Below are 24,879 nucleotides of genomic sequence, written 5' to 3' on the forward strand. Positions count from 1 at the left end.
AGAGCAGTTTCAATACTTATGGAGGGTAATCTGGCAAAGGACAGTCAGCATCAAAGAATGGTAAAAAGTAGCACTGAAGTATGCAAATGTATTAAGTTACAAAATTTAATTTTGCTGCCTGAAGTCACTAAATGTTTAGCAGTTACCATAATAGCAGGCCTACCCTCTCTCTTACAGAAAGTAACTGGTGGGAAGCTTAATGAACAGCTTTGCCCTGGCACCAGGTTGTGCTTTGAAGCTGAGCTCTAATGCAGACATGCGCTGCAAAGCCTTTGCCTCATTCACATAAGCAATGCTTCCAAAGAAAGATTTCAAATCTTCCAACCATATTAAAAAATTTTTTATTTTCATTTGCTCTCCCCTTCCTCACAGTTCCCCCTCAGAATACATTATTGGTCTCTCACAGAAATACACCTCATTCTTTACCAAAGCAGCAAAGCAAACAACCCGTGCACAGTAGTAATAAGATATCCAAATAAAAACAACGCAAAGAAATGCTGCAGAAAGAATTCTTCTGGTTCTATATCAAAACCAAAACCAAGATGTCTGGGCTGTTAAGTTTTACTGTGTACTGAGGCACCAAAGCTGCCAGAGAGGTATGTCTGAACCAAAGACGTGCTATGCCGATCTAGCTCGCTTCAGTACAATTAGACGTTCATTCACTGAATGAGATCTGAGTTCTGGTAAAATGTGGTGACATCAGCTGCTAAAGAAGAAAAATAGGAGTCTTGTCAGACATTCAGGAAAGACAACAGTGAGGGCTGGGGGAATACCTGCATTATTTCAGTTACAGTAAAGAGAAGCCAATTTACAATATGACAAGAGTAAGTCAGCTCGCGTTACTGAAAATAATGTGGTGACTGTTCCCAACTCAGCAGGCAACCAGCTGTGAAGGTTTATTTGCAACAGTGACCACTTGAGCAGCTGGGCATTTTTTATCCCAGGGAAAGCTTGCGTTTTAACTGTACAGCTATCCAAGTCCAGCTGGTATCAGAGACATGAGGTAATCATTATTTCCAGAAGAATTAACAGGATGTCAAGGGTGACAGAGGAAAAATGATGGGGTAAAATTTTAAAATACAAGAACAACTAGTAGGTTTAAAATTGACAGTCTTTTTTCATTTTAAGCCCTGTCCAGTGAAAGACAGTTTAATAACATGAAGTATAAGTTTTCATAAACTGGCTCAAAAAAATATAAAAAATCACCGCAACAATCAAACCCCGAATGTTCCTTAATTAAATGAACAAGTCTCTTGGGAATGACACAGGCAGAAACCATACTTTTTGTAGACCAAACCTGAGCAGAGATCAGATTTTGTTTCTTTTCTGTAAATACACAAAATAAGTATTTCAAGATACAGCTGAAGTGGTGTCAAAATAGCAACGTCCTGGGTCACAATCAGAATTTTGTATATACAATTTGTATTAACTTAAAAAAATAAAGAAGTTCCAAATACCTCCGGAGAACATTCTAGGTTAGCAAAATGTCCTGTACAAAAGTAGGCCACATCTATTGGTTTAAAAGAAGTCCATAGCAGTTGGTCTCTTCTTAGCTGATACAGTAAATGGTTTCTTCATTTGAGGCTCTCCTGCTGGGGTACCTGTGGGGGACTTCAGCACCCCATGACGGGGTTTCTGTTCAGGATTGAAAGCCACACGGGAGGGTCCTTCTGGGCTCACCAGTATACTTTTGTCAGTCTTTTTAAACTCTGTTGAAAAACAAGTAAACAAGTTAAAAGAAATAGAAATCCTGGAATAGCTGAGCCATCAATCAATCGTGGAATTACCCAACCCTGGAAGCCTGCCTTAGATCCTTAAGTCCGTCTCTAAGCATCAGAAGCCTAAGACCTCGCAAAAAAATGGAGAGACGCTGGTGAAGCACATCTTTCAGCAGAGTTCCTTTGAGAATGGGGTCTGCTGCATTCCCCGTGGTATCATAGACCACTGGAGACTCTGGGCCTACCCTCAGAAACGAGAGTTCCAGCTATCCTGGAGAACATCACACTTCAGTTTAAAAGATGACGATGGGTAAGAAGTGGCTCTACTGTGTTACACAGTACTGCTCTGGAGTCTCTTGGTTACCCCTTCTGCTGGCAGGTAGTCATTTTTTTTTTCTCTTTGTACAGCTGTGTTATATTAACATAAAGACATATATCTGAACCCACTATTCTCCACTAGAACTTGGCCTATAGCACACCTCAGAGAGAGAAAAAAAAGCTAAATGTATACATGGAATAAACTTCTATGCTATGGGGCAAGACATTTATTTATCAGGGAAAACACTGTCTGCTTACATGTGGTATCCAGAAGGGAACTTCACATTTACCTACTCACTACCATTAATAAACCACAGGCAGCCAAGATAAAACAGAAATTTGCTATTATACAGCCTGAGTTCATCAGCATATCAGCACCTTTGTCGTGTGAACAGAAGTGAGCAATGACGACCGCAGTGCGCGTGTTTCCCTAAGAGGTGCCCTGCAGAACAGGCGGCTCAGGAAGGAGAGTTTGTCAGTCTGCTGCATTGTTTTCTACTCATGAGGCTCCATCTCCAAGTCAGTAACGCAACACCCTGGAATCATGCAAGTCTAGCTGTTGGGCCGAGTGTCCTAAGCTTTACCATCTCCTCTGGGCAGGAACCTGAGGATGGTTTATAAACTATTCACAAATATTGAGGCAAAAGGAACCAGAACCATGTTGGCCTAGAGAGGTGAAAAGTATAGGTGTGCATGAGTGTGCACAGCTTCCCCTTTCCTTGGCTACAAGAGAGACTCTGGAGACATACAGATTTATTAGACTCACCAGCAGTCATGTTTTTATTCAAGCCAAACGTGACTTTTTTGGAGCTGGATGACTGCAGCTTGTTCATCTATAAAGCAAAATAAAGACATGAAATAAAGTATGAGGCAAAGCTACGAGTTCTTTTACCTACATCCCATCAAAACTGACAAAGCAGTCCACTTCCTTCCTTCGATTTAGAGCCTAATCCTCTAGCACTGACCCCTGCTAAGACAGCACTGTTTTTCTAGCCGAAAGCAAACATATTCCATTTGTAGAGAAATCACATACTCTCCTTAACGTCATTATGTAATTCAACAACAAACAAGAAGGTATTTGTGTATTAAATACACTGGCCTCATAGCACTCAGGCCTCAAAGTGCAAAGCGGGTTTGAAAAGATACTACACGTTAAAAAGGCTGAGAAAAGAGGGCAGTCTTTTGAAGCCCTGTACTGCTGCCAGCCTCCAGAAATGGGAAGAAATGGAGGCTAAGTCCCTTAGTAAGACTGAAAGTCAGTTTATGCTTTTGCTTTCTTGTGAAATGAGCAGGTTAGGTTTGGTGTCCTTTCAACAAGAAGGTAATTTTGAAAGCAATGGGGAGGAAGAAGAGATTTTAAAGATGCCTACAACCCAATTTCTGAAACTCTGGAGCCATGTGTGATTCTGTCTACCAGGAAATGCAACAGCATTTCAGTTTTATCTGCCCATGTTAGACTAAGAGAGTGGAAAAGACAGCATTGTGGTGGCTGCACCCACCACCCCCAGCCAAACTAGCAGCAGTTTGGTCCAGGCTCCAAAGGAGAGAGAGGCCCGAGTTGCAGCCAGGCCAAGAGCTTCTGTTAGGAAACCCACAAGAAAGCAGAACAGCACACTGAGCACCAATGAATTGTGGGTGCAGGGAGTCTCGTGTAGACCTTTTCCACTGTGTGCAATTTGTCTACAAGTCAGCCATTTTTTTCTATAAATATGACAGCCTGGGTAAGCAACTGTGAGCTCTCTCTGCTGAATAGCTGGCTGTATGGCGACAGTTTTACTACTCATAGGTCAGTGGGTGAGCCCAATTTAAGTTTCATACCAATCATTTAGCTTAAGTAATGCATACTAAATATAATGAGTCCTCTAGAAGCACAAGACTGTGTGATTTTTAATATACTCTCTGCTTCATGTTACCTAGTAAGCTGGATTTGCTGAAATCTTAAGCTGTAAAGTTCTGCTCATATTTAATAAAAGCAACTACAAACTACACTGAACACCTGCAAGATAAGGTCTAGTTTGCACTTTGCTGGGAAGAAGGGAATATGATTGGGAAAACGACTTAAGGCTAATGTGAAGACATTACAGACATCTGCAGAATGAGGGCTGTTTTGCACTTCCCCAAGAAGAAAAGGATTTATTCAGACAAAATAGCATCTGCAAGGCTATGGACTATAAACAATATCTACAGCTAAACAAAACAAAGGTACATATGAGATTAGAGAAAAAGATCCAATGAGAAGCAAGGAGACCCCAATCTGAAATGTTGCTATTGGACTGAATCATGGTATGAATGATCTGTAAAGATATAAAAATCTATGGTTTTCTGGGCTTAGCTGGACCCCTGTGCTGGTACCCAACTTGAGCCAGCCCTTTGCTATTCTGCTCCATTATTATTTTTCTTTTTCCTATGAAGATGCCTGAAAGTTTGCTCTGCGAATGGTATCAGGCTCCTGGAGAGACGATAAGCAGCATTTGGCTTGGCGTATTTCCCCTATGTAGTAAATATAGAGTTAACCCACCACTTTTAAGTCGCACTTTTGTTTGATAAACATAACCATTGTTCTGCAGTAAGCAGAACCCTAAATCACTCTCCTGCAACAAGCATGCATGAGGTCATGCCCTTGGCTGGAGCAGGTAGCTTGGGAAAAGACCTGTGCCCAGACTCAGCTACCAGCTGTGGGATTGCAATACCTGCATGGACGGGGCCCTGGTAGAAGAGATGGTGCTTCTGGCTTTCCTGAAGAATACTGCCTTTGGTAAAGTTGATTTTTCAAATTTTACAAAATCATTTCCTGGCTTTGGTAAAGTTGATTTTTCAAATTTTACGAAATCACTTCCCGGTTTTGCTTTCTTTTTCTTTAATGATGACAGAGCAGCACTGCTTTCCTGTAAGGAAGAGAAAGGAAGAAATGCTCATAAGTACAAAAGTACTGTAGTTAACTCCACCTAGGACAGTGATCAGTGCTCAGAGCTTACCACACGCAGCTTCTGTAAATATCACCACAGCTGAGAAAGTGCTTAGTCGGTACTCACATAAGCTAATCATCATGGTTAACTTGCAGGAGTTAATTTTGCAGTTAGCATGACTGAAAACAGAAGTTCAAGGCAAGCTCTGCACAGAAATAGGAAGGTCATTGCAAAGCAAAGAACTTGTAATATGTTTGTCTGGCCTGTCAGAGTACAACAAACATGGGTTTTTTTCACATGCATGAGGCTGCCTTACAACTGATCCAGCCCTCCTGCACACCAAGTGCTGGGTTTTTTTTTTCCTTGCCCTTAGCAAAATCTCTTCTGTGGTACTTCTGGGTGCAAAAGATATGCAGCTAATGAACAAACCCAGCTTTACACTAAGATAGAAAGTTTGGAGAAATGGAAAAGGTAGAGTATGAACTCTGTCTATACTCTCAGAAATCCAGCTATTGCTTATTACTACAGTTTGCAGCCTCATATTCATACTGAGGACTGCCATTTAAAGCAATCCTCTCCAGCACAAGAGAATTCTTAGGAGCTGTACTGGCAGTGCCACTAACGGAGTGCAGCCCTCCAGAGCTTTCCAACCTGTTGGCCAGGAAGGCCAATGGCATCCTGGGGTGTATTAGAAGGGGGGTGGTTAGTAGGTCCAGAGAGGTTCTCCTTCCCCTCTACTCTGCCCTGGTGAGACCACACCTGGAATATTGTGTCCAGTTCTGGGCCCCTCAGTTCCAGAAGCACAGGGAACCACTGGAGAGAGTCCAGCGCAGGGCACCAAAGATGATGAAGGGAGTGGAGCGTCTCCCTTATGAGGAAAGGCTGAGGGAGCTGGGTCTCTTGGAGCTTGGAGAAGAGGAGACTGAGGGGTGACCTCATTAATGTTTACAGATATATAAAGGATGAGTGTCACGAGGATGCAGCAAGGCTCTGCTCGGTGACAAACAATGATAGGACAAGGGGTAATGGGTACAAACTGGAACACAAAAGGTTCCACTTTTTGTGGAAGAAACTTCTTCTCTGTTGGAGAATGGCCAAGAGAGAAAGGGCATGAGACCCTCTCTACGAAGAGGATCTCTTCTAGTTAGCATGAGTAGGCCTCAGTTAGCATGAGCTGAGCAAGGGTAAGTGAGAAGGTATTGCCTGAGAAAGGCCTGGACAAACAAGTCTCAGGAGGCAGCTCCTGAGAAAGGCCTGGATAAACAAGTCTCAGGAGGCAGCTCCGAGATAACGAGGGAATTCACATACCAGGGGGGCCACAGAAGGGGATGGACTCATTATGTATGTTGGGATGGGCTCATTACGTATGCTATCAAATCGGTGTTTGACGAGTAGGCATAATTAATAGAACTGCTTTATAAAGGTCTGTGCTATAAATAGAATTGCCACTGCTTATAAGGGTCTGCTATAAATAGAATTGCTATTAATAGAACTGCTATAAAAGTCTGTGCTCTGTGACCACTATAAATGCCCACGATTCGAAGCAATAAACGAAGCATGTTTATCATCCGCATCGGATGGCCGCATTTCTTCCTCCGTCGCCGTAGGCCCGAACCCATGCCGGGGTCTTGACCCCCGACACTTCTCAGTGAGGGTAACAGAGCACTGGAACAGGCTGCCCAGGGAGGTTGTGGAGTCTGGAGACATTCAAAACCTGCCTGGACACGTTCCTGTGCGACCTCACCTAGGCGTTCCTGCTCCACAGGGGGATTGGACTAGATGATCTTTCGAGGTCCCTTCCAATCCCTGACATTCTGTGATTCTGTCTACGGGCCCCAGATATCTGCAGACTATTGTGGGGGGATGGTGCAGCTATGCTTCACATCAACCTACAGATGTGAAATTCTGAAAGCAGTTTGTAGTCATGCTGTGGAAAATGTCCAGGGGATATGGTCTCTTTAATTCTGAAAATCACTTCTGCTTTAAACAAAGTGAAAAGACTAAGGCTTCTAGCTTTCTGAATTCCAGAGATAATTGTGAAGTAATGCTGAACTTGTCTGTTTTTTCCCCTTCTCCCCCTCCTCCTCCCTCTTGATATTTGAAGCTAATTCTTTGAAGGTGTGCTTTGTCTTTGAAATCGAGATTCAAAACTCACTCCTCATGATTTCTGAGCACAAGACCAGTATTATGTAACTAAAATCAGGAAATAAATTTTTTTTTCTCAAGCAATGAAAACAAAATTAGCAAAGCCGAATTTCCTCCACATTTGTGCATTTTAGCTTTAACCCTGCCCTCCTTCTTATACCAATACTCTCATTCTCCTCTTGACTCAACTCCCAAATTTCTTTCCTCATTTCTGTCCCTTGCTCCCACTCAACACACACATACAGACACAGATATCTTGACTGGGCAAGAAACAGCAAATGCTGTCATATTCTTTGAATTACACACGGAAAGAGTGGCCCACTAGCCTGTGCACGGACTGGCCAGCCAGCCAGCAGGCAAGTGCTGGGCTCACGCTGCTGCCCATCCCTGTCCCTAAGGGGTTACGCTAATTTGGGCCACCAACTCATTTCCATGAAGCCTGCAGAAATATAGTCTTGAATCTACCACGGGTCTTTGAATCTGTTGCTACTGTGCAGGAAAGTTTTACAAATGGAGATGGGGGCGGCACGATCATATTTTCTTAGAAACTAAGCTTTTATAGGGAAAGAAGGAGGAGATGTGCTACAAGGAATATTTAGGCAACAGGAGACAAAGCCAACGGTTCCTACTTCAGAAGCCCTGCAGTGAGAAAAATGCAGTCTGCACACTGGGAAGAGGAAACATTTTGGTTCTTCCTTCTCAGTACTTTACAATAAAAAAATAGAAAACGTCAGAGCTATTTTAATACTATTTAAGCAATGTTTCAAAATGAACTTTTTCTCCCTTGAAGGATTCAGTGGTTATGCCAAGTTCAAATATGGGACTGCACTACTAAACTAATCTGAGAGTTTTAAAATTAAGTCAAACAGAAGTGAGCTGACAGGCCAGTAACATACAACTTCTTGTCAGAGGAAACTGTTTTGTATTCTGAATCTCATTTATGCTTTATGAATTTTCTTTCCACCCAAGCGAGACTTCCAAGAATATAACTGCACCCCTAAATGTGTTAAGGTGAATACACACACAGGAAATGAGCAATTAAAACAATTTCAGTGGCAGGAGAAGGAAGAACCCCTGCACTCTCCCTCTTAGCCACACTACCAAAAATATACAGTGCAAAATGCTTGACTCTCGAATCGCTGAACAAAATCAATGCTATTCTACTTATTGCCAAGAAGAAAATGGGGGTGGGAGGCAGAGGGGAAAAAAACCCCATGCTTGTTCCCAAACTGCAAGACATACGTTGTTGAAGAAGAACACAATCAGACCTTGGTAGTGAAAAAAAAACAACAGGTATTATCTTAGTAAGAAACTGGACCATTCATAAATGCGATCGTACAGCCACTGATGACATTGAAGGTCACAGTGTCATATTCTCTGTTTGCTCTTTCTCCATACAGCACTAACAATTTGTTTAAGATGCAGAGCTGAGCTAGCAAAAGAAGCCACTATTGGAATTGTTGTGGGCAATTTCACAAGGAGCTTATACTAATCTAAGCATCTGCTGCTGAAAAAGGGATGTTCCATGTTTCCATTCTCATCCTTTTGCCAAAATATCACAGAATCACAGAATGTTAGGGATTGGAAGGGACCTTGAAAGATCATCTAGTCCAATCCCCCTGCCAGAGCAGGAACATCTAGATGAGGCTACACAGGAATGTGTCCAGGCAGGTTTTGAATGTCTCCAGAGAAGGAGACTCCACGACCCCCCTGGGCAGCCTGTTCCAATGCTCTGGCACCCTCACTGAGAAGAATTTTCTTCTCATATTTAAGTGGAACCTTTTGTGTTCCAGTTTGAGCCCATTACTCCTTGTCCTATCGTTGGTTGTCACCGAGAAAAGCCTGGCTCCATCCTTTGTCAACATGCTGTGAGCTCAAAGACCCAGTGCAAAACAATAATTATCCCAGGGACACACAAAAAAAAACCCCAAAACAACAAAAAACCAACAACCCCATATCCTAACAAACCAATTTTCAGCTAGATGTGTTCTTTCAGCTGAATAGCTGGCACAGGCTCTAGTGCCATTGCACAGGAGGGCTCAAGACTGTGGCAGTGGTTGTGGATTTCTGGGGAACTGAGCTCTTTTTGCTGGCAATGCACGATGAGATTTGCACACAGCCTGCCCATGAAGCCCTGCACTCAGAAAGCTAAAGCCAAATTTGAAAATGAGCCTGGCAGTTCATGAAGAAGGCAGAGAAAAGAATGAGATATACACACCTCCTTCCTGCTTTTCTTGCAGGCAGTCTCCAGAACTCCATTAGCTTCGACAGAGTTCAACACCTCTTTTACTTTTCTCTTCTTTTTCAAGATTGCTGCTTTCTGGCTGGAGACTTTCATCCCTCCCAAACCAACCAGCTTTGTCTTTGTCTTCAATTTGACCTTTCTGGAGTCTGCATCTTCTGACAGGGTCCCCAGCAATCCCTCCTTGTTGGATTTCATGTCAGTTTGCTGCAAAAGGGTATCCCCGTTCATCAGGACAGCCCCTGCTTTCTGCTGCTTTCTCATAGCCTTAGGAGTTAAGGGTGTGACAGAAGGGCTGACACCCTCTGCCTCACTGGCATTAGCTGATCCATTCTGACACGCTGGTTTTACAGGAACATTCTGCACTTTGGAAATAATTTTCTTCAACTGACTCTTTTTGCTCTGATCTGTGTCTCTCAGACTGTTCTGTGCAGAGATACTGTGATTTTCTCTGGTGTCAGTTGCTGCATTTGTGGTCTCATTTGCCTCATTTAATAGCAATTTCTTTTTCTTCATTTCCTTGTTATTTTCTGGCACCTTTCCCTGGCTAAAAACATTAGATCCAGATGTTTCAGCTACTCCCTCCTCAGAATTTCCATCAGCTGTTCCAGAATCAGCACTTAGGCTGTCCCTCTTCTTCCTTTTTTTCCTCTTCTTCTGGGGAACCAGTGCCTCCTTTGTACTTGACATCTCTTGTTCATCTTCTAAATCTGCCCCCAAAAGAATGCCATATAACACAGATGTGAAACACAAAGCTAATTACAAACAACGGAATTCTACCCTACTCCCCCCCACACTTTTTTTTTCTTTAATTTCTTTTAAAATAGGCATACCATTTTCCTGCTATCAGCCAGCACAACTGTTTTACTATTACAGCTGGTCAGGACACTGCATTCCTCTGATGCCTGGCCTAATTAATAATTTGCTAACATCTGAGCCATTCCCTGTGATAACCCTATTTTATATAGAAATATTGCTAGAAAAAGTTGTTATTGCTCTCCTGTTAAGCCCATCAGAAGGGCAACTCAGGGGTTCAGTAGTTTGGTGAGATATTTTTGGGTATGATTGGGCTTGTGCCACATCACTATAAGTTGTGATGCTACAGATACTTGTGCCTGGTTCTCAGTAACTCTCTTCACCTTTTCAGAAACACCCCAAAAATCTTATATTCTAACAGTCATCCTATTTTAAGAAGACTGACATATTTCTGTTTTCCTACAGTAAATGGAACTGCTTAATGGAGCAATGTAAACAACAGCTTCCAGGTCTGCTTTTGATTGACATTTTGGAGGTGATAGTTGCTTCAAAATTGGTAATAAAATTCCCACCGCTTTCAAAGAGATCTCCATTTCACATGTAACCTTCATCGCAACATGACACAAGTCAGTACATCCTGAGTAAAAGGTTTGTCTTCTTCAGAACAGCTTGTGTCTGATACTTCTAAATTAACACAAGTGACTGCAGATTGTCTCTCTTCCAAAGGTCGGTCTTGCCTTACCTTTTACTTTGTCCAACTTGTTTTTCTCCCATGGCTTGACAGCTTTTTTCTTTCGCCTTCCCCTGCTGAATTCATCATCGTCTTCATCTGTAGAAACATCTTCAGGAAAATCTTGGGGGAAGATTCCTGTTGAGGAGGAAGGATAAGGTATCTGAAAACTAACAGTTCTATTTCTATTAACAGTTATGCTGTTCATATGCAGCATAACTCCCACGGAAAGAAAATCAACTCCTCATTCCCCACTAAACCCAAAAGAAAATCATATGAGTGATTACTATTTAAGTAAAAATAGTAACCTTTTATTTAAGGACCAAGTACGAGGTTGCTCCAATTGTAAAGAGGATTTCGCCATCCCACCAAAAAAGTGTAATGTGTCTTAATGAGATTTTAAAAAAACTCACAAAACCCTCAAAACAGTGCTCTTGAGATTCATATTAAAGAAAAAAATAAAAAAAATCTTTGCAATACACATTGTACAGGAACATTATATATCCTTTAAAGGAAAGAAATTACCGTCTCTGTCTGCTGTTCAGTCCTTACCTTCTGCTAAGTCCTGGAACCTGGAGGTGGGGAGGAAGAGAGAGAAGGAAAACCAAAACAGTATTACTGGTTTAGTACCAATAATAACACTAGCAGCATAGTGTCACTGTACCTATTATGTTTTTGTAAAAATAGAAACAACATATTTTGCACAGGAAGTTACAAAGAGCTCATTCCAGAAGAGATGTGCCTCAGAAATCCAAAAAACTCAAACCAAATCACTGGAACTATTGAGAAAATGGCATGTTAACTCTTCTCCTGTGTTTGTAACTAGCAACACACAGAATCTAATGTCACATCCTGCAGTACAAACCCACCCAGTGCAGATACCCCTTGGCCAGCTATGGTTGTCTCCTACCAATGAGCAACAGCAGCACAGGCTTCAAGCACATTATGCACCTTACCCAGGGCTGTGAGACAAGCCTGCTCTTGTGGTATTGTCGCCAGGACAAGTGAAGGTGGAGAGAAAGCAAAGTTGTTTATAACAAGGTGGCACATGCAAGCCGTATTTCAACAGAACTCACTTTTTGACCAGCTTGTACAGACGCTTTCTGTTAAGGGAAGGTGCGTTTTTCTTGCTTGCCAATTCAAAGAGTTTGTCAGCAACAGCCTTATAATCAAACTGTTGGAGGAAAGTATGATACAGCTTTTCTTAGTCAGCTTATTCAGGCAGGATAACCCAATGCAACTCATGTTATCAGCACTTCAAGTAGCATACACATCCTTTCAACAGCCACTTCCTTTAAACCCAAAGCATTTTTTCCCTGTTGAAATTTACACCCTCTTCACACATGTATAGTGACTTTTACAGAGGGTTGCTTTACTAACAGAACAGCTGAACTCATTATCACTTTCTCAAACATCTCTAACCTTAATTCTTACTCAAGAGAGAAGCCAATCAAATCAAAACTCACACAAATATTTAGCTAAGTATCAGATTTAAAGTGTGTCATGTCCTAATTCTTGCTTAAAAGCCACAGATGCCTGAAGCGTATCTGCCTGCCTGTGTGTTTTATTGGTGGACCTGTCAAAAACACTACACTGCACTGGAAATCCATGTAAAAACCACCCAAATTGCAATGTTACCCTCCCTCCTATGTACCCCATCATCTATTACTTTTCTTCTTATTACCAATGAAATTTATGCTGACAGCTTCACCACCCATAGTGACTTGGCTTTTGCCACATATTTTTGAACTCTTGAAACAGGAAGGGAGGAGCAGAAAAAAGAGAAGGTATGAGAGAGAAGAACGCAGGATTCAGAATTTAGATAAGGATTTATTTTCTTATAAACTACTCATAGAGTACATGTTACATAAATACCACCTTACATTAAAGCAGAAGGGACTAAAATTTTGTAACTTGTTTCTGCAACTAACATGTTTTACTTCCATGTCTTGAAAGGGACACGAAAACAAAAAAACAGAAAGGGAGTACAAGAACAAAGCAAGTAAGCCACAAACCTGAAGAACAGCCCCAATACCATCATCAGAATTTTCATAACCATCCTCTGTTTTTTCAGAGCTCTGTACTGATTTTCTTGACAAACATCTGTCTCCTGTTAAATAAAGAAGACTGAATATTAATGTTTAGTTTGTAAAAACTGAGACAGCATGCACTACTCTGAAAGACAGAAGATCAGGTGCATTTTTCTTCGTGCTCTCTTGTGAGCCTGGTCTGATCTAACTACATTATGTCACCATTATGCAATACACAACTATGGCATTATCTGAGTGCCTTTTAAAAAGTTGGTCTGTACCAGAGCACTGTATCTGGACTGAAAACCATCCTGCTCAGCCATTTAAAAAAATTATTTAAAACTCCCACAATGTCAAAACCTCATAATCCTAAAAAATGTTCTGGACATCCAAGAGCCAAAAGCCAGACTGGGTTATCATCTAGGACTGTTGCAGAAAGCTGATTTTAGAGAGACCACTGATACTTGTGATAGGTTGTTTTGGAGTCACTTTGTCTAAGTGCATCTGAAGGGAAGAGGGGAAGAATACCTTCAACACGTATTTGACTGGTTCAGAGCAGAAATGTATTTTTAAGAATCAGATTTTTAAATCCTAGTGTTACCAAGGCCATTTAGAACTTCCTCCTCACCTTTGGTTTTAAATGCCTCTTCATTTTCCTCTTTGTCTTCTTCAGATGCATCCTCCTCGTCACTGTTGCTACCCAGTTCTTTCATCAGGTCCTCAATGGCATAGGGGGACTGATCCACAATGATCTCAAAGATACCAGTGGCGACGGCATGCAGCACACTTCGACTGTGTTACAAGAGAGCAGGGATGAGAGTTGAAAGGCAGAAGCATGCACGCTCTCCCCTCTCACAATAAAAAAATGGAAATTTGAGGGACACAGGGAAAATGGATTAAAAAGATGATCTTGGAAGAGCATCTAGCTCACCAGATGAGGCAAGTGAACCTGTTACTTCCTGGACAGCAGTCTTTTAACCCAAACAGTGTCCTGCCAGTGTTCCCCCCTTAAATGTCACAGTGTTTATATGCTGCTCTATATTACAAGGCAACAACAAAAAATCTACCCAGAGCAGCTGTCCTATGTATGTTTGAAAAAATATAAGCAGACAAAACCAAGCAACAAAGGCTGATCTAGTTCTTATAAATCCATGAAGATTATCTCTAGCTTTGATAAACACAAGTTATCTTCAAATGACTGTGCACATCATTAATACAATATCCTTCTTTCTCTATATTCTAAAGTTATGCTGTGGCTCTTCTTCAATCCATTTATTACCATGTGGAGCAGTAAATGCAGAATTTCTTAATTCTTAAAAAATATGTATAATGTCATTAAACTTACTCCTTTGAATTGGCAGCAATTTTGCAGAAAGGTTCAATGAACTTGAGATTCTGGTCTGCTGTGAGCTGTATAATTAAGAAAGAGAGAAAGAGAGAGAGAAAGAGAGAGAGAGAAAGAGAGAGAGAAAGAGAGAGAGAAAGAGAGAGAGAGAAAGAGAGAGAGAAAGAGAGAGAGAAAGAGAGAGAGAAAGAGAGAGAGAAAGAGAGAGAGAAAGAGAGAAAGAGAGAAAGAGAGAAAGAGAGAGAAAGAGAGAGAGAAAGAGAGAGAGAAAGAGAGAGAGAAAGAGAGAGAGAGAAAGAGAGAGAGAGAAAGAGAGAGAGAGAAAGAGAGAGAGAAAGAGAAAGAGAGAAAGAGAGAAAGAGAGAAAGAGAGAAAGAGAGAAAGAGAGAAAGAGAGAAAGAGAGAAAGAGAGAAAGAGAGAAAGAGAGAAAGAGAGAAAGAGAGAAAGAGAGAAAGAGAGAAAGAGAGAAAGAGAGAGAGAAAGAGAGAAAGAAAGAGAGAAAGAAAGAGAGAAAGAGAAAGAGAGAAAGAGAGAAAGAGAGAAAGAGAGAAAGAAACAAAGAAAGAGAAAGAAAGAAAGAAAGAAAGAAAGAAAGAAAGAAAGAAAGAAAGAAAGAAAGAAAGAAAGAAAGAAAGAAAGAAAGAAAGAAAGAAAAAAAATTAGTAAATACTGTATATGTGTACAATTAAATTCCTTGAATATTTGGTGTATGGGATCTTCTTTAAGAAGCTAAGTTGAAGTCTTTCAGCATATTATCTGGTTCCAACTGACAGGAGTATCCAGTGACTTTTTGTTACCTCTGCTACCACCAACTTCCAGAAATTCTCTGGAAGCATTACAAAAATGTTGATTGCCTTGCAGACTTTAATCTACTGAGTACAGAAACATAACAAACCTTATTATTTTAGATATGGAAACAAGAGGCAGAGAAAACTTAGAAAAATTTTATGTAGTTTCACATAGAAGGTCTGTAGCAGACATGAGTAAGATCTGAGTTTCTCTTTGCTGGACTGCTTGGACCAAGAAACACTATCAGCCACAGTGGCACTAAGGATAAAAAACCTTCCCTAAGTTCGATTTATGAGTATCATCTGCAATTTCAAATAGTCCAGGAGACTAATTCCCCATGCTTCCTGTGTGTGGCTTAGCCACAGTTTCGTGACTGCGGAGCTGCAGAAATCATTTGGGCTCCAAGTGCAGGCACTTCTTTTGTGCAGATGCCTTCTCTCTCACACTCCACAACCCAGAACTACAAAAGCCGCAGGCAGGATCACTTTCAATACTGACTGCAAAGAACGCAAATGGAAAACTGCGAACAGTTCCACCCACTGTGAGGAGATGTATCAGATGCCAGAAGCAAGAGGAGGTAAATGAGCAGAAGGCTGGAGCAGGGCACAGGGCAGCGAGCAGCTCGCCCCCACAGAGCAACAGGAGACGCACCCTTTGGAGGAAGTTCAGCAGCGACAGCTGCAGTAGTGACTTTCAGTGCCTGCAAAACTCTGCACCGCGGTCACATCAACCAAAATTAAGGACAAGAGCAACAGGGATAAAGAGCAGAGAGAGACATGTCATCAACAAAATGAACAAATGGACGCAGAGGGTAACTTGCTCAACGAGCAGCTAACAAGGTTTGAAACTGACAAGAAGCAAGTAATGGACAACTTTGAAAGCTCACTGTCTCCCTCTATTTAGGTGTCATAATCAGCCAAGAGAAGGCTTTATGTCAGTTTGTGCAAAAGCAAAGACTGGAAAATGTGTTCACACAAGGAAAAAGATGTTAAGTCCTTTCTGTTGAAACAAACAAATGAGAGTGGCGTAACTTTTATATCACTAATTCCAACTTCAATTTGGAGCAGTATACCAGCACTCAGGAACTACTCACTGTCTACACTAAGACATAGACAAAAGTAAAAGCATAAATTGTAATAAGTCACTTTCTTCACACTTATTCAGTGTTGCTGTGTTAATTTAAAATTGTTAAAACATATATACATAATACATAAAAATTATATTTCTTGTAAAATGCTGCATGCTACAGTTAACTTTAATCGGGAAGAAAACTACAATGTATTTTCTAACCTCCTTTGCACCAACTTTAGCCAATTCATCCAGATAGATATCAATGAAATGTAACTTTATCCCAACAGGAGCACCGCTCTCCGGGTCCATAATTTCTTTAATTTGTAGCTGCAGGAATAGTTCAATCAGACTGAAAAATAAAGAGGAAAAAAGAACAAGATATTAATATTCAGTTGCTCATGTTCTATTTGCTTTGAAAACAAACTCCAGTCATTCACAGTTTTACCAGTTCCTTAAGATGGCTGTCCAAGACTCATAAGAAACAAATCCAGTGACCAATTTTCATATCTTAAAGGAAACTTTAAAAAAAAATCCATCCATGATCAGAACTCCTTACAGCCTAGATGATTTTGTAGTGTCAGACAATCCACTCAATGCAGTTTGCTACAGTGAAAAATCACTGTTTAAAAATTCATACCTTAATTTGGACTGAAGTTTATTATGCTATATGATTGATGGGTAGGAGGAGGGACATTTGAGCCAGGCATTCCAAAGACACAGCAGTCACATTCATCCATCCCTGATGGGCAATACCTCATACTCTTCCATTTTATGAGAAGATTTTCATTTTGGCGCACACCCAAGAATGAAATGTGATACTGATCCTTCTCAAACTCATTTCAACTGTGCAGACTTTGCCTTCATTAAAGCATGTTGTCCACTGTCCCTTGTAGCAAAACAATTACAATGAAGAACAGACTGAGGGCTAAGCCAGGTGCAAAAAAAAATCATTATTCCAATAGCTCAAGTTACAAGTGACTGGACTGTGTACAAGTACGACTGTGGCTCCATTCAGTTACTGACTTCTGGAGTACTAACAAATACTGCTGGACTGACACGGCTCAGAGAGACAGGCTGTCATTGCTGCATCTAAGCAGCACTTGGAACCTAATTTTTAAAATTATTTTTTATTTTTTTTTCTCTGAGGCCTATCCTAGCTATCTTTCAGGAAAGTGAAGATTTATATGTTCCACACTTTCTCCCCTGGCATTCTGTAGGATCTCCTGCAGTTTTGCCCAGAACAAACATTTCCAGTTCCAAAGAGAATTTTAAAACATTCTGAAGCCATTAAGATTATTTTGGTTTTACTTTTAATACTCCTTTCTTCAAAGGCATTTTCAAAAAAAGATAAATGGAACACACACTAGGCAGCTTCTAGGCTCCACCTGGGAGGGAAAGGCAGCTCCTGAGCTCCCTCACTCTGCAAAGAAAGGAATCATGATCTTCTCTTCCCATATTGCCTCCTCTGGTGGGGAAGGGCCTTCCTGGCCATCCTTCCAGTGAAGCTGGAAAAAGGGAGGCAAAGCCCTAAGAAGCCTTGTCAGAGATCTGTTTGGGTGACCATGTGTCTGCCATGGGAAGGTGCGTGGAAAATAAGGGCTTCGGCTTTATCACACATTCTTCCCACACTCTCTGTCTCTGTCAAGGAGCATTTTCATCTCTTCATCTGTGGGTGTTTACCCAAGGCAAAATTAAGTTAGGACAGAGGGGATGTGATGTACTTTAACTTTGCTTTCTTTTCTGTTTCCACAAAAACATGTCTATAGGCATTCTACATTTCAGAAGGCAAGAGAGAGAAAGGATAGCCTTAACACTAGGTTATCAAGAACTTTAATCAAAAGACTTAGAGCTCTTCATCAGTTTAAACCCAGAGCAAGCTTAGAAGTTGCAAAAGAGCTTGAAACAGAGCAAGATGACTGCAATTATTATAACAAGCCACCAGACTGAGTTTATTCCAAACCCCTTCTGGGATGGGCTCCTTGTATAATCTCTCCACAGGTGATACTCCATTGATAGCTTTCCTGGCTAAATCAGTCAGATCTAGCAAACTCCATTATAAATTTGGAAACCTTAGATTTCACAGCTACCTGGAATACCACATGACAAGCTCCTACATTCAGGTTTTGCACAAGTGTACATCAATTACTTTCTCAAGTCTCTTTCTGTGGAAACATGCACTAAATGGTTTAGGTTAACGTGACAGTGTGCATTTAACGTAATGAAGTGTAACACCTAACTTTGTTTCTAAGCTACATATCAGAAGTGCTTTGGAGAACAAATAAGCTCTAGTGTTAAGGCTTAATGAAAGCACCATTTGTGGAGAAAAAGGATCTATTAAATAGTAATGTATTTGATAAAGGTAAATGGAGCAACTTCTTTATTATGCAACTACGTTCAGAAACCTGCTCACCTTTCATCCCATTCATTTCTTTTCAGTACTTCAAAGGATTGCCTCAAAATCATACGCATTAGCTGCAAAGTAAAAGATTCGTTATATGTGTTGTTCATGAAAACAGATAAAGGAGTTACTGTGACTGCAACATGAATAGACTTCTTAGTAAAGCTCTTTGTAGCACAAAAAGGTGGCAATATTCCTCATATGAATATTTCCACAGACTTGTCTATCATGTCAAGCAACAGAAGGATGCTGTGAAGCTCAAAAGACAAACTATTTTCACATCCTAAGCCCAGAGAAATATATGACCATTTCTACTACACAGCTTTCTCTTGCTCCATCACCCTGATTTCTTCATTAAGTGCTTCCAAATCTAAAAAACCCACAGCTTAAACTGGAGACAGCAAAACACCACAGATGGTACAATAATTTAATTTACTTGTAACTTGCACTAAGAGACAGATATATGTAAAATAGCTACATTAAAGTGGCTCAAAACACTTTACTTACTGAAAGACCTGGCTTCTGCTAACATTGAGAAACTAAAAACAGCAGTGAACATGCCTGCAATTAACTTCTTTCAAAGAAGATGATTAACTTGATTTTGGTATTTACAAAGGTAGTTTTTAAGATTCTTCTCTTGCTGATTTTACTATTTGTTTTAATATATTGTTTCCTATAGAAAGAATTATGATAGTTGAATGTACTACAGTGGATACTTTAGTAGTGGAAAGTTGGGGTTCTAGTGACAACTACATTATACAATCACTAAAGTCTTTAAACAGTCTGATCTAAATAACTGATGCTGATGCAGTGTCCACTGAGAGAGTATTTATATGTCATATAGAAATGCATGAGAAATATCACTATGTTATAAAGAAAAGCAAACAAGAAAGGACTTGCAGCATGATATCAGCTATAATGGAGTTTAGATTTGCAGTGGTGAATGAAAGCCTTTAAAACAAGGATTTCTTGCAATTCTTCAAGAAGAGTCACTTGTCTTTTCTTACAACATACATAAATCCGTGTGTAGAAAAAGCTGCCTTCCGGCATACGACCACTACATCTTTTCTCACAGAAAAGACCTACAAGGAAGTTAGTATTACCATATAGTACTTATCAAGGCGCAGGTTGTCTATACCATTCCATTCACGGTTCATAGTTTGCCAAAAGGTCTGAATGAACAGGTGTCCTGTAAGAGAGTAAGAAAGCATATCTGCATGTCTGGCCCAACAGGTTGTTTTGCTAGCCTAAAAGAATCTCAAGAAATCATGACAACGTGAGAAAGGGACGCACATTCCTAGGGATTTGCCTAGTAACAGGGACAGAGCTATGGGAAGACATGCTTGAGATGGGTACAAGGATAAGTCAATAAAACTTCAGAACAAAACAAAAAAAGGTACCCAGCTACTTTTAAAGACAAGTGTAATTACGGGGACAGCTTTGTATCTGTTTTGTGTTACATACACACAAGTTAGAGCAAAATATCAATTCTGCACTCATTTTTACCCATGCAAGTTCTGGTGTTGACTGAGCACTGTATTTCAAGTGCATTTTGAATACTAGGTGCTTAACAACAGCTCATGAAACAAGGTTGGCTTTGAGTAGGAAATACACAGAACAAGTAAGTCTATGCAGAACAAAGAAGGCAACAAGTTTGCTTTGCTACCCACTCTGCAAAGCCTCACCTTTACCACACTGGAGAAACAGCTCTTCCCCTGTGACAAGCAGAAACAAACCACATCTCGTGCTTTCCTTAGTGCCATCACACATACCAGTTGGACAAAAAGCAAAGAAAAAACAAAGCAGCACACCTATGTGGCTCTTTCTATTCTGGCACTGTGATGGTGGTCTCAAAATCACCAAAGACGAAAGTACCTTACAAAGCATTCGATAACAAAATAGTACTTACGAGCCTCCATGTTCTGAATCACATGGATAAGCTGCGAGATATTGTTTGCAAGTTCCTCCTAGAAGTAAACATAGTTAATATAGCATGTTTCAGTGCTTGATCTCCTCACTAAACATGCAACCAGAAACCAACAAAAAGAATGAATAGCATGAAACTTCCCTCAAAAATAAAAATATTGTCTTAACAGCTGTTTTAGTACTATAGTTATCCTTCCACTGGGATTAGATCAGTTGCAAGAGAAGATTCAAGGGTACGAAGCTCTGTTCACTTCACCAGACCTCTACACAAGTCATATGTTTAACAGCAGACAAAATTAAATTAGGAGAAAAATCCCATTCAGAAGGTGACTCCAAAAATGATGCCATTTAGGCTTCTGTTCATCTGGTGAAGATCATCAAGTTACAGTCACCTCTCTTGCACATGCCACATATGGGCAGCAGGGGAAGGGAAAAAAAAAGGTGAGCAAAACTCACTACGGTAATTTTCACTATTCTCAATTAGTATGTCCCTATAGTATATTTTAGAAGAGACCCACTGAAGCAAACATAAAATCAGTTACTATACCTGTAACAGAGGTTTATCCTGCATCCACATACAATAGAACAGGCCCTTCCATATTTTTAGCAGTTCTTCCTGGCTGAAGCCACCTGCAGAACAGAAATTGTCTGAATGAAAATGAAAAATCCCACATTTCCACCAAAACGTTTTCATGCAGTTGCTTCTATTTCCTGCTTTCTTCTTTGTCTTAAAACCTGAATCTATTGTATTAGCAACCACAGCATGCAAAACTGAAGGCCTTCTTTACCTTTAAGCTATCTTGAAAAGGATTTTGGTTTTAGGGCTTTGATTGTAACTCTGTCCGTATGTACAGTGTGGGAGTTTGGATTAGTGATGTCACAAGCACTCACTGAAGACATGCTACTTTCATGCTAGCCTTGTTAGTAATTCTGTTTGGGAGTTACTCTGTTTTGACATTGCTATCACTAAAACTGTTCTAGACAATCTCCAAGGACCAGATCCACAGGGGCTCATTTCAGAGGAAATGACATAAATCCTTTACAGATCTGCACCCAAATAAGTGCAGCTCCGTCAGATAGAAAACCACACAGCAATCTTTCCTCTTTTAATAAAAGTTACTTTTATTTATTATTTTTTCACCAATTCATTTACCAATTGTCTCCATACAGATACCCTGCTATTATCAGCCCAGTAAAGTATGCTCTTCTCCTCTTTCAATGTACAGATTTTAAGAAGAATGAGTTAACAAGAAAAAAAAGGACCACGTCCAAGGAATACTGTGCTCATCCAAGTTCATCAGCACACACAACAACTTCAGAGAGTCGGTAGTTCTGTGCCTGTAGAACAAGCCCAGTAGAGTTCAGCCTGTTTGACTGGGGCTGCTGATCCCTTTCAGAGGAAATTTCAGTTCGTTTGTTTTGTTGTTTTTTTTTTTAATTTCAAGCCATGGCATGTGGTAGAGATTGTTATGGAAATTACACATGCCAGCCACCATAACAGAGTTAAACTCTAGGTTTCTGCATAAGCCAAACTCTGTGGAGTTTAATTTCTTGTTGAAAATAAAAAGTTCAGCATGACGTGTAATTCAGCCTTAGCACTGACCATGCTGAGCAGTCCTGCCTACCTGTGAAACATGTGACTGAGGCGTCAGGTGAACCTCTTTCAAAAGTTAGTGTGTTCTCAGCTGTTTAAAGTAGGGTATCTAGCTGGGTTATCTAACATATGAACTGCAACCCTATCAGAACGCTGGATGGATAGAAGACTGCTAATTAATAAATGACTTTAATATCTACTGAACATAATACTTTCTCTCCAAGTCCAAAGAAGATAACTTTTGTTTTAGTATCACTGTCTTGAATAGTATGTAACAGTAAGTACATCTAAGAGCTCTGGAAATTAGTCACCATTGTTTCCTACTCATTTGCATTTCACGGTGGGCTGATTTTAATGTGCAAAAGGTTCACATCCCAATTCATAATTTCCCTGTGGTGGCTTCCTAATATCTTTTACCTCAGTTAGGGGACTCCTGTCCATTTGGCAGGCTACTTCCACAAACTTAAAGGAATCTGCACTTTGCAGTGAGATGCACAGAGCACTCCTGAATACGCACAAGCCACGTTCAGCTTAGGAAGTCTCCAGAGTTAAAAACAGCTGTAGACTCAGAAAGTACTTGGGAGGAATACAATGTACACTCACTTGCTCTTAATAGTCCCCATGTAATCCCTAGATCTATGGTAACTGTCAGAAAAGGGATAATGGGCTATTTGGCTCTCTGACCTGACCCTGTAAGGCTGTTCTTATGTGCTCTTCCTTCTATCAAACGTGGCTAACGGGTCAAATACTATTTTGAAAGGTAAGAGGGTAAAGGGAAGAAACAACATCTATTCCCCAGCCTCTTTTCAAGGAATTAACTCAGGTTAAACTAGCATTCCAGTTTCAGTTTAGCTCTTGGGGTGATGGGCCTAGGCTGGCTTCCTCAAAGCCAAAGGAGTGTATATGCATAAAGTTCAGTACCAGTTTCCCAAATGCTGTCAGAAGGTTTACTAGGTCAGACACAGTGCTCTGCAAATGCTCATGACCAGTTTCCCCCCTGAGTTGTGTCCAGCTTGCAAAACAGTGTGCTGGAAAAAGCAATCCAGAATCATCACAGAATCTCTTGGGCATCTCCACACTGTGCTCCTTATGACTCCAACAGGAAGGTTTCCTGAGCTGGATCTGTGATATCACACAGTGCTACGACTGACCTCGTAAGCCTCCTATAACCTGCATCCATGAGGAGAGTGCAAAGGAGGCACCTTCAGCCTGGCATGGCTAAACACAGCTGTGTCCAGGGACACCACTGAAGTGCCCATGCACTGGATTCCACGTTCTAAGGCAGCAGTACACAGCTCCATCTGAGATAATATACCTCGTTGAAAAAAAAGCTTTCGACACCATGAATGTGGAGGTTAACAGGTAACCCAGATAATGTGAGTGGGTAACTGAGAATCAACTGCAATTATGCCAGTGCTGAAACACTCCTGAGCTTTCCTCAATTCCCTCCAATGAACCACCTCACCATGCACCACAGCAGAAAATAAAACTATATGTTTCATACATACAGGGCAACAAAGATGATGAAGGGAGGGGAGCATCTCCCTTATGAAGAAAGGCTGAGGGAGCTGGGTCTCTTTAGTTTGGAGGAGACTGAGGGGTGACCTTATTAATGTTTATAAATATATAAAGGGTGAGTGCCATGAGGATGGAGCCAGGCTCTTCTCGGTGGCAAACAATGACAGGACAAGGGGTAATGGGATCAAGCTGGAACACAAGAGGTTCCACTTAAATTTGAGAAAAAACTTCTTCTCAGTAAGGGTGACAGAGCACTGGAACAGGCTGCCCAGAGAGGTTGTGGAGTCTCCTTCTCTGGAGACATTCAAAACCCGTCTGGACGTGTTCCTGTGCGACCTCACCTAGGCGTTCCTGCTCCGGCAGGGGGATTGGACTAGATGATCTTTTGAGGTCCCTTCCAATCCCAAACATACTGTGATACATTGGGCTGCACTCAGTTGCCTTTACGTTCTGTTCCTGAGAAGGAGCATGGGAGCCACACCACTCTGATGCCGGCAGTGGTGACGCTGCCAGCAAGGCCCCCCGCCCCGGGCCTCCCCGAGCCCTCCCGCCCCCTGAGCCGGCGCCGAGCCCCGGCCTGAACGCGGGGGAAGCTTTATGGGTACGGATCCCAAAAGGTCCCCGCTCTGCTGAGGGCTGCTGGCGGTGCACTCGGCGCCTGCAGGATCACCGAGGCGCATACTTTCTGCGATAAAATCCAGACGTTAATAATAATAATAGTTATAATAAAAACCAACACCACAACTAATAGAAGTCCCCCAAGCCCCCGCAGGTGGTGGCCGCACGGTGCCGGGTCGGGGAGCCGGAAGCGGGTCCCGGCTCCCGGCCACACGTGCTTCCGCTCCCCACGCCGGCCTGACGGGGCCGCCGCTCCACCAGCGCCTCTAAGTCCACGCCGCTGGCCCCACCCGGGTCCCCACCAGTCCCACCGGCCCCGAGCAGCGGCGGGCCGCACAGTGCCGAGCCGAGCCGAGCCAGGCCCTACCGTCCGGCCGCTGGGTCCGGACGCTGATGTACCCCCGCAGTTTCTTGAGGGCACGGTCCCGGATGCGCTTCTCGTTGGCAGCCAGCCGCTGTGCGAACTGGATCTCGGGCGGCTGCACGGCGGCGGGAGCCATGGCCTGTCCTCAGCCCAGCCCAGCCCGGCCCGGCCCGGCCCGTCCGCGCCGCGCAGAGTCAGACGCCGCCCGATGGCGTCACCGACGCCCCCGTCGCCCGCCTCTGCCGTCATCGCAGGGCGGGCGGTGCGGCGGTGGGTGTACGGCCACGCCTCGCCGGGTGGCTGGTGTGGCTGTGGGCGTGTCGCCTCAAACCCGTCTCTGACAGCCTGAAAACTCATCGGTACCAACGGGGCGAGCGAGAGGACCCGCCCGGGCCCCCTCGGGGCTCCCC

The 24,879-nt window shown here is 42.0% G+C and overlaps 1 protein-coding gene across 1 annotated transcript; it reads right to left on the reverse strand.

The window, feature by feature from the left end:
* Positions 1-318: 318 nt before the first annotated feature.
* On the reverse strand, positions 319-24,687 carry RRP1B (ribosomal RNA processing 1B). Its single transcript, XM_082056271.1, has 16 exons — positions 24,473-24,687; positions 20,923-21,005; positions 20,359-20,416; positions 19,553-19,638; positions 18,462-18,523; positions 16,271-16,400; positions 14,191-14,255; positions 13,474-13,637; positions 12,831-12,925; positions 11,892-11,989; positions 11,368-11,387; positions 10,828-10,953; positions 9,306-10,039; positions 4,727-4,921; positions 2,803-2,869; positions 319-1,709 (listed from the first exon to the last, which is right to left on the reverse strand). Exons 1-16 carry the CDS (start codon positions 24,603-24,605, stop codon positions 1,519-1,521), a joined length of 2,307 nt encoding a protein of 768 aa, XP_081912397.1. The 5' UTR covers positions 24,606-24,687; the 3' UTR covers positions 319-1,518.
* Positions 24,688-24,879: the final 192 nt, after the last annotated feature.

The sequence above is a fragment of the Streptopelia decaocto genome (genome assembly GCF_964273445.1).
Source record: "Streptopelia decaocto genome assembly, chromosome: 1".
NCBI classification, from domain to species: domain Eukaryota; kingdom Metazoa; phylum Chordata; class Aves; order Columbiformes; family Columbidae; genus Streptopelia; species Streptopelia decaocto.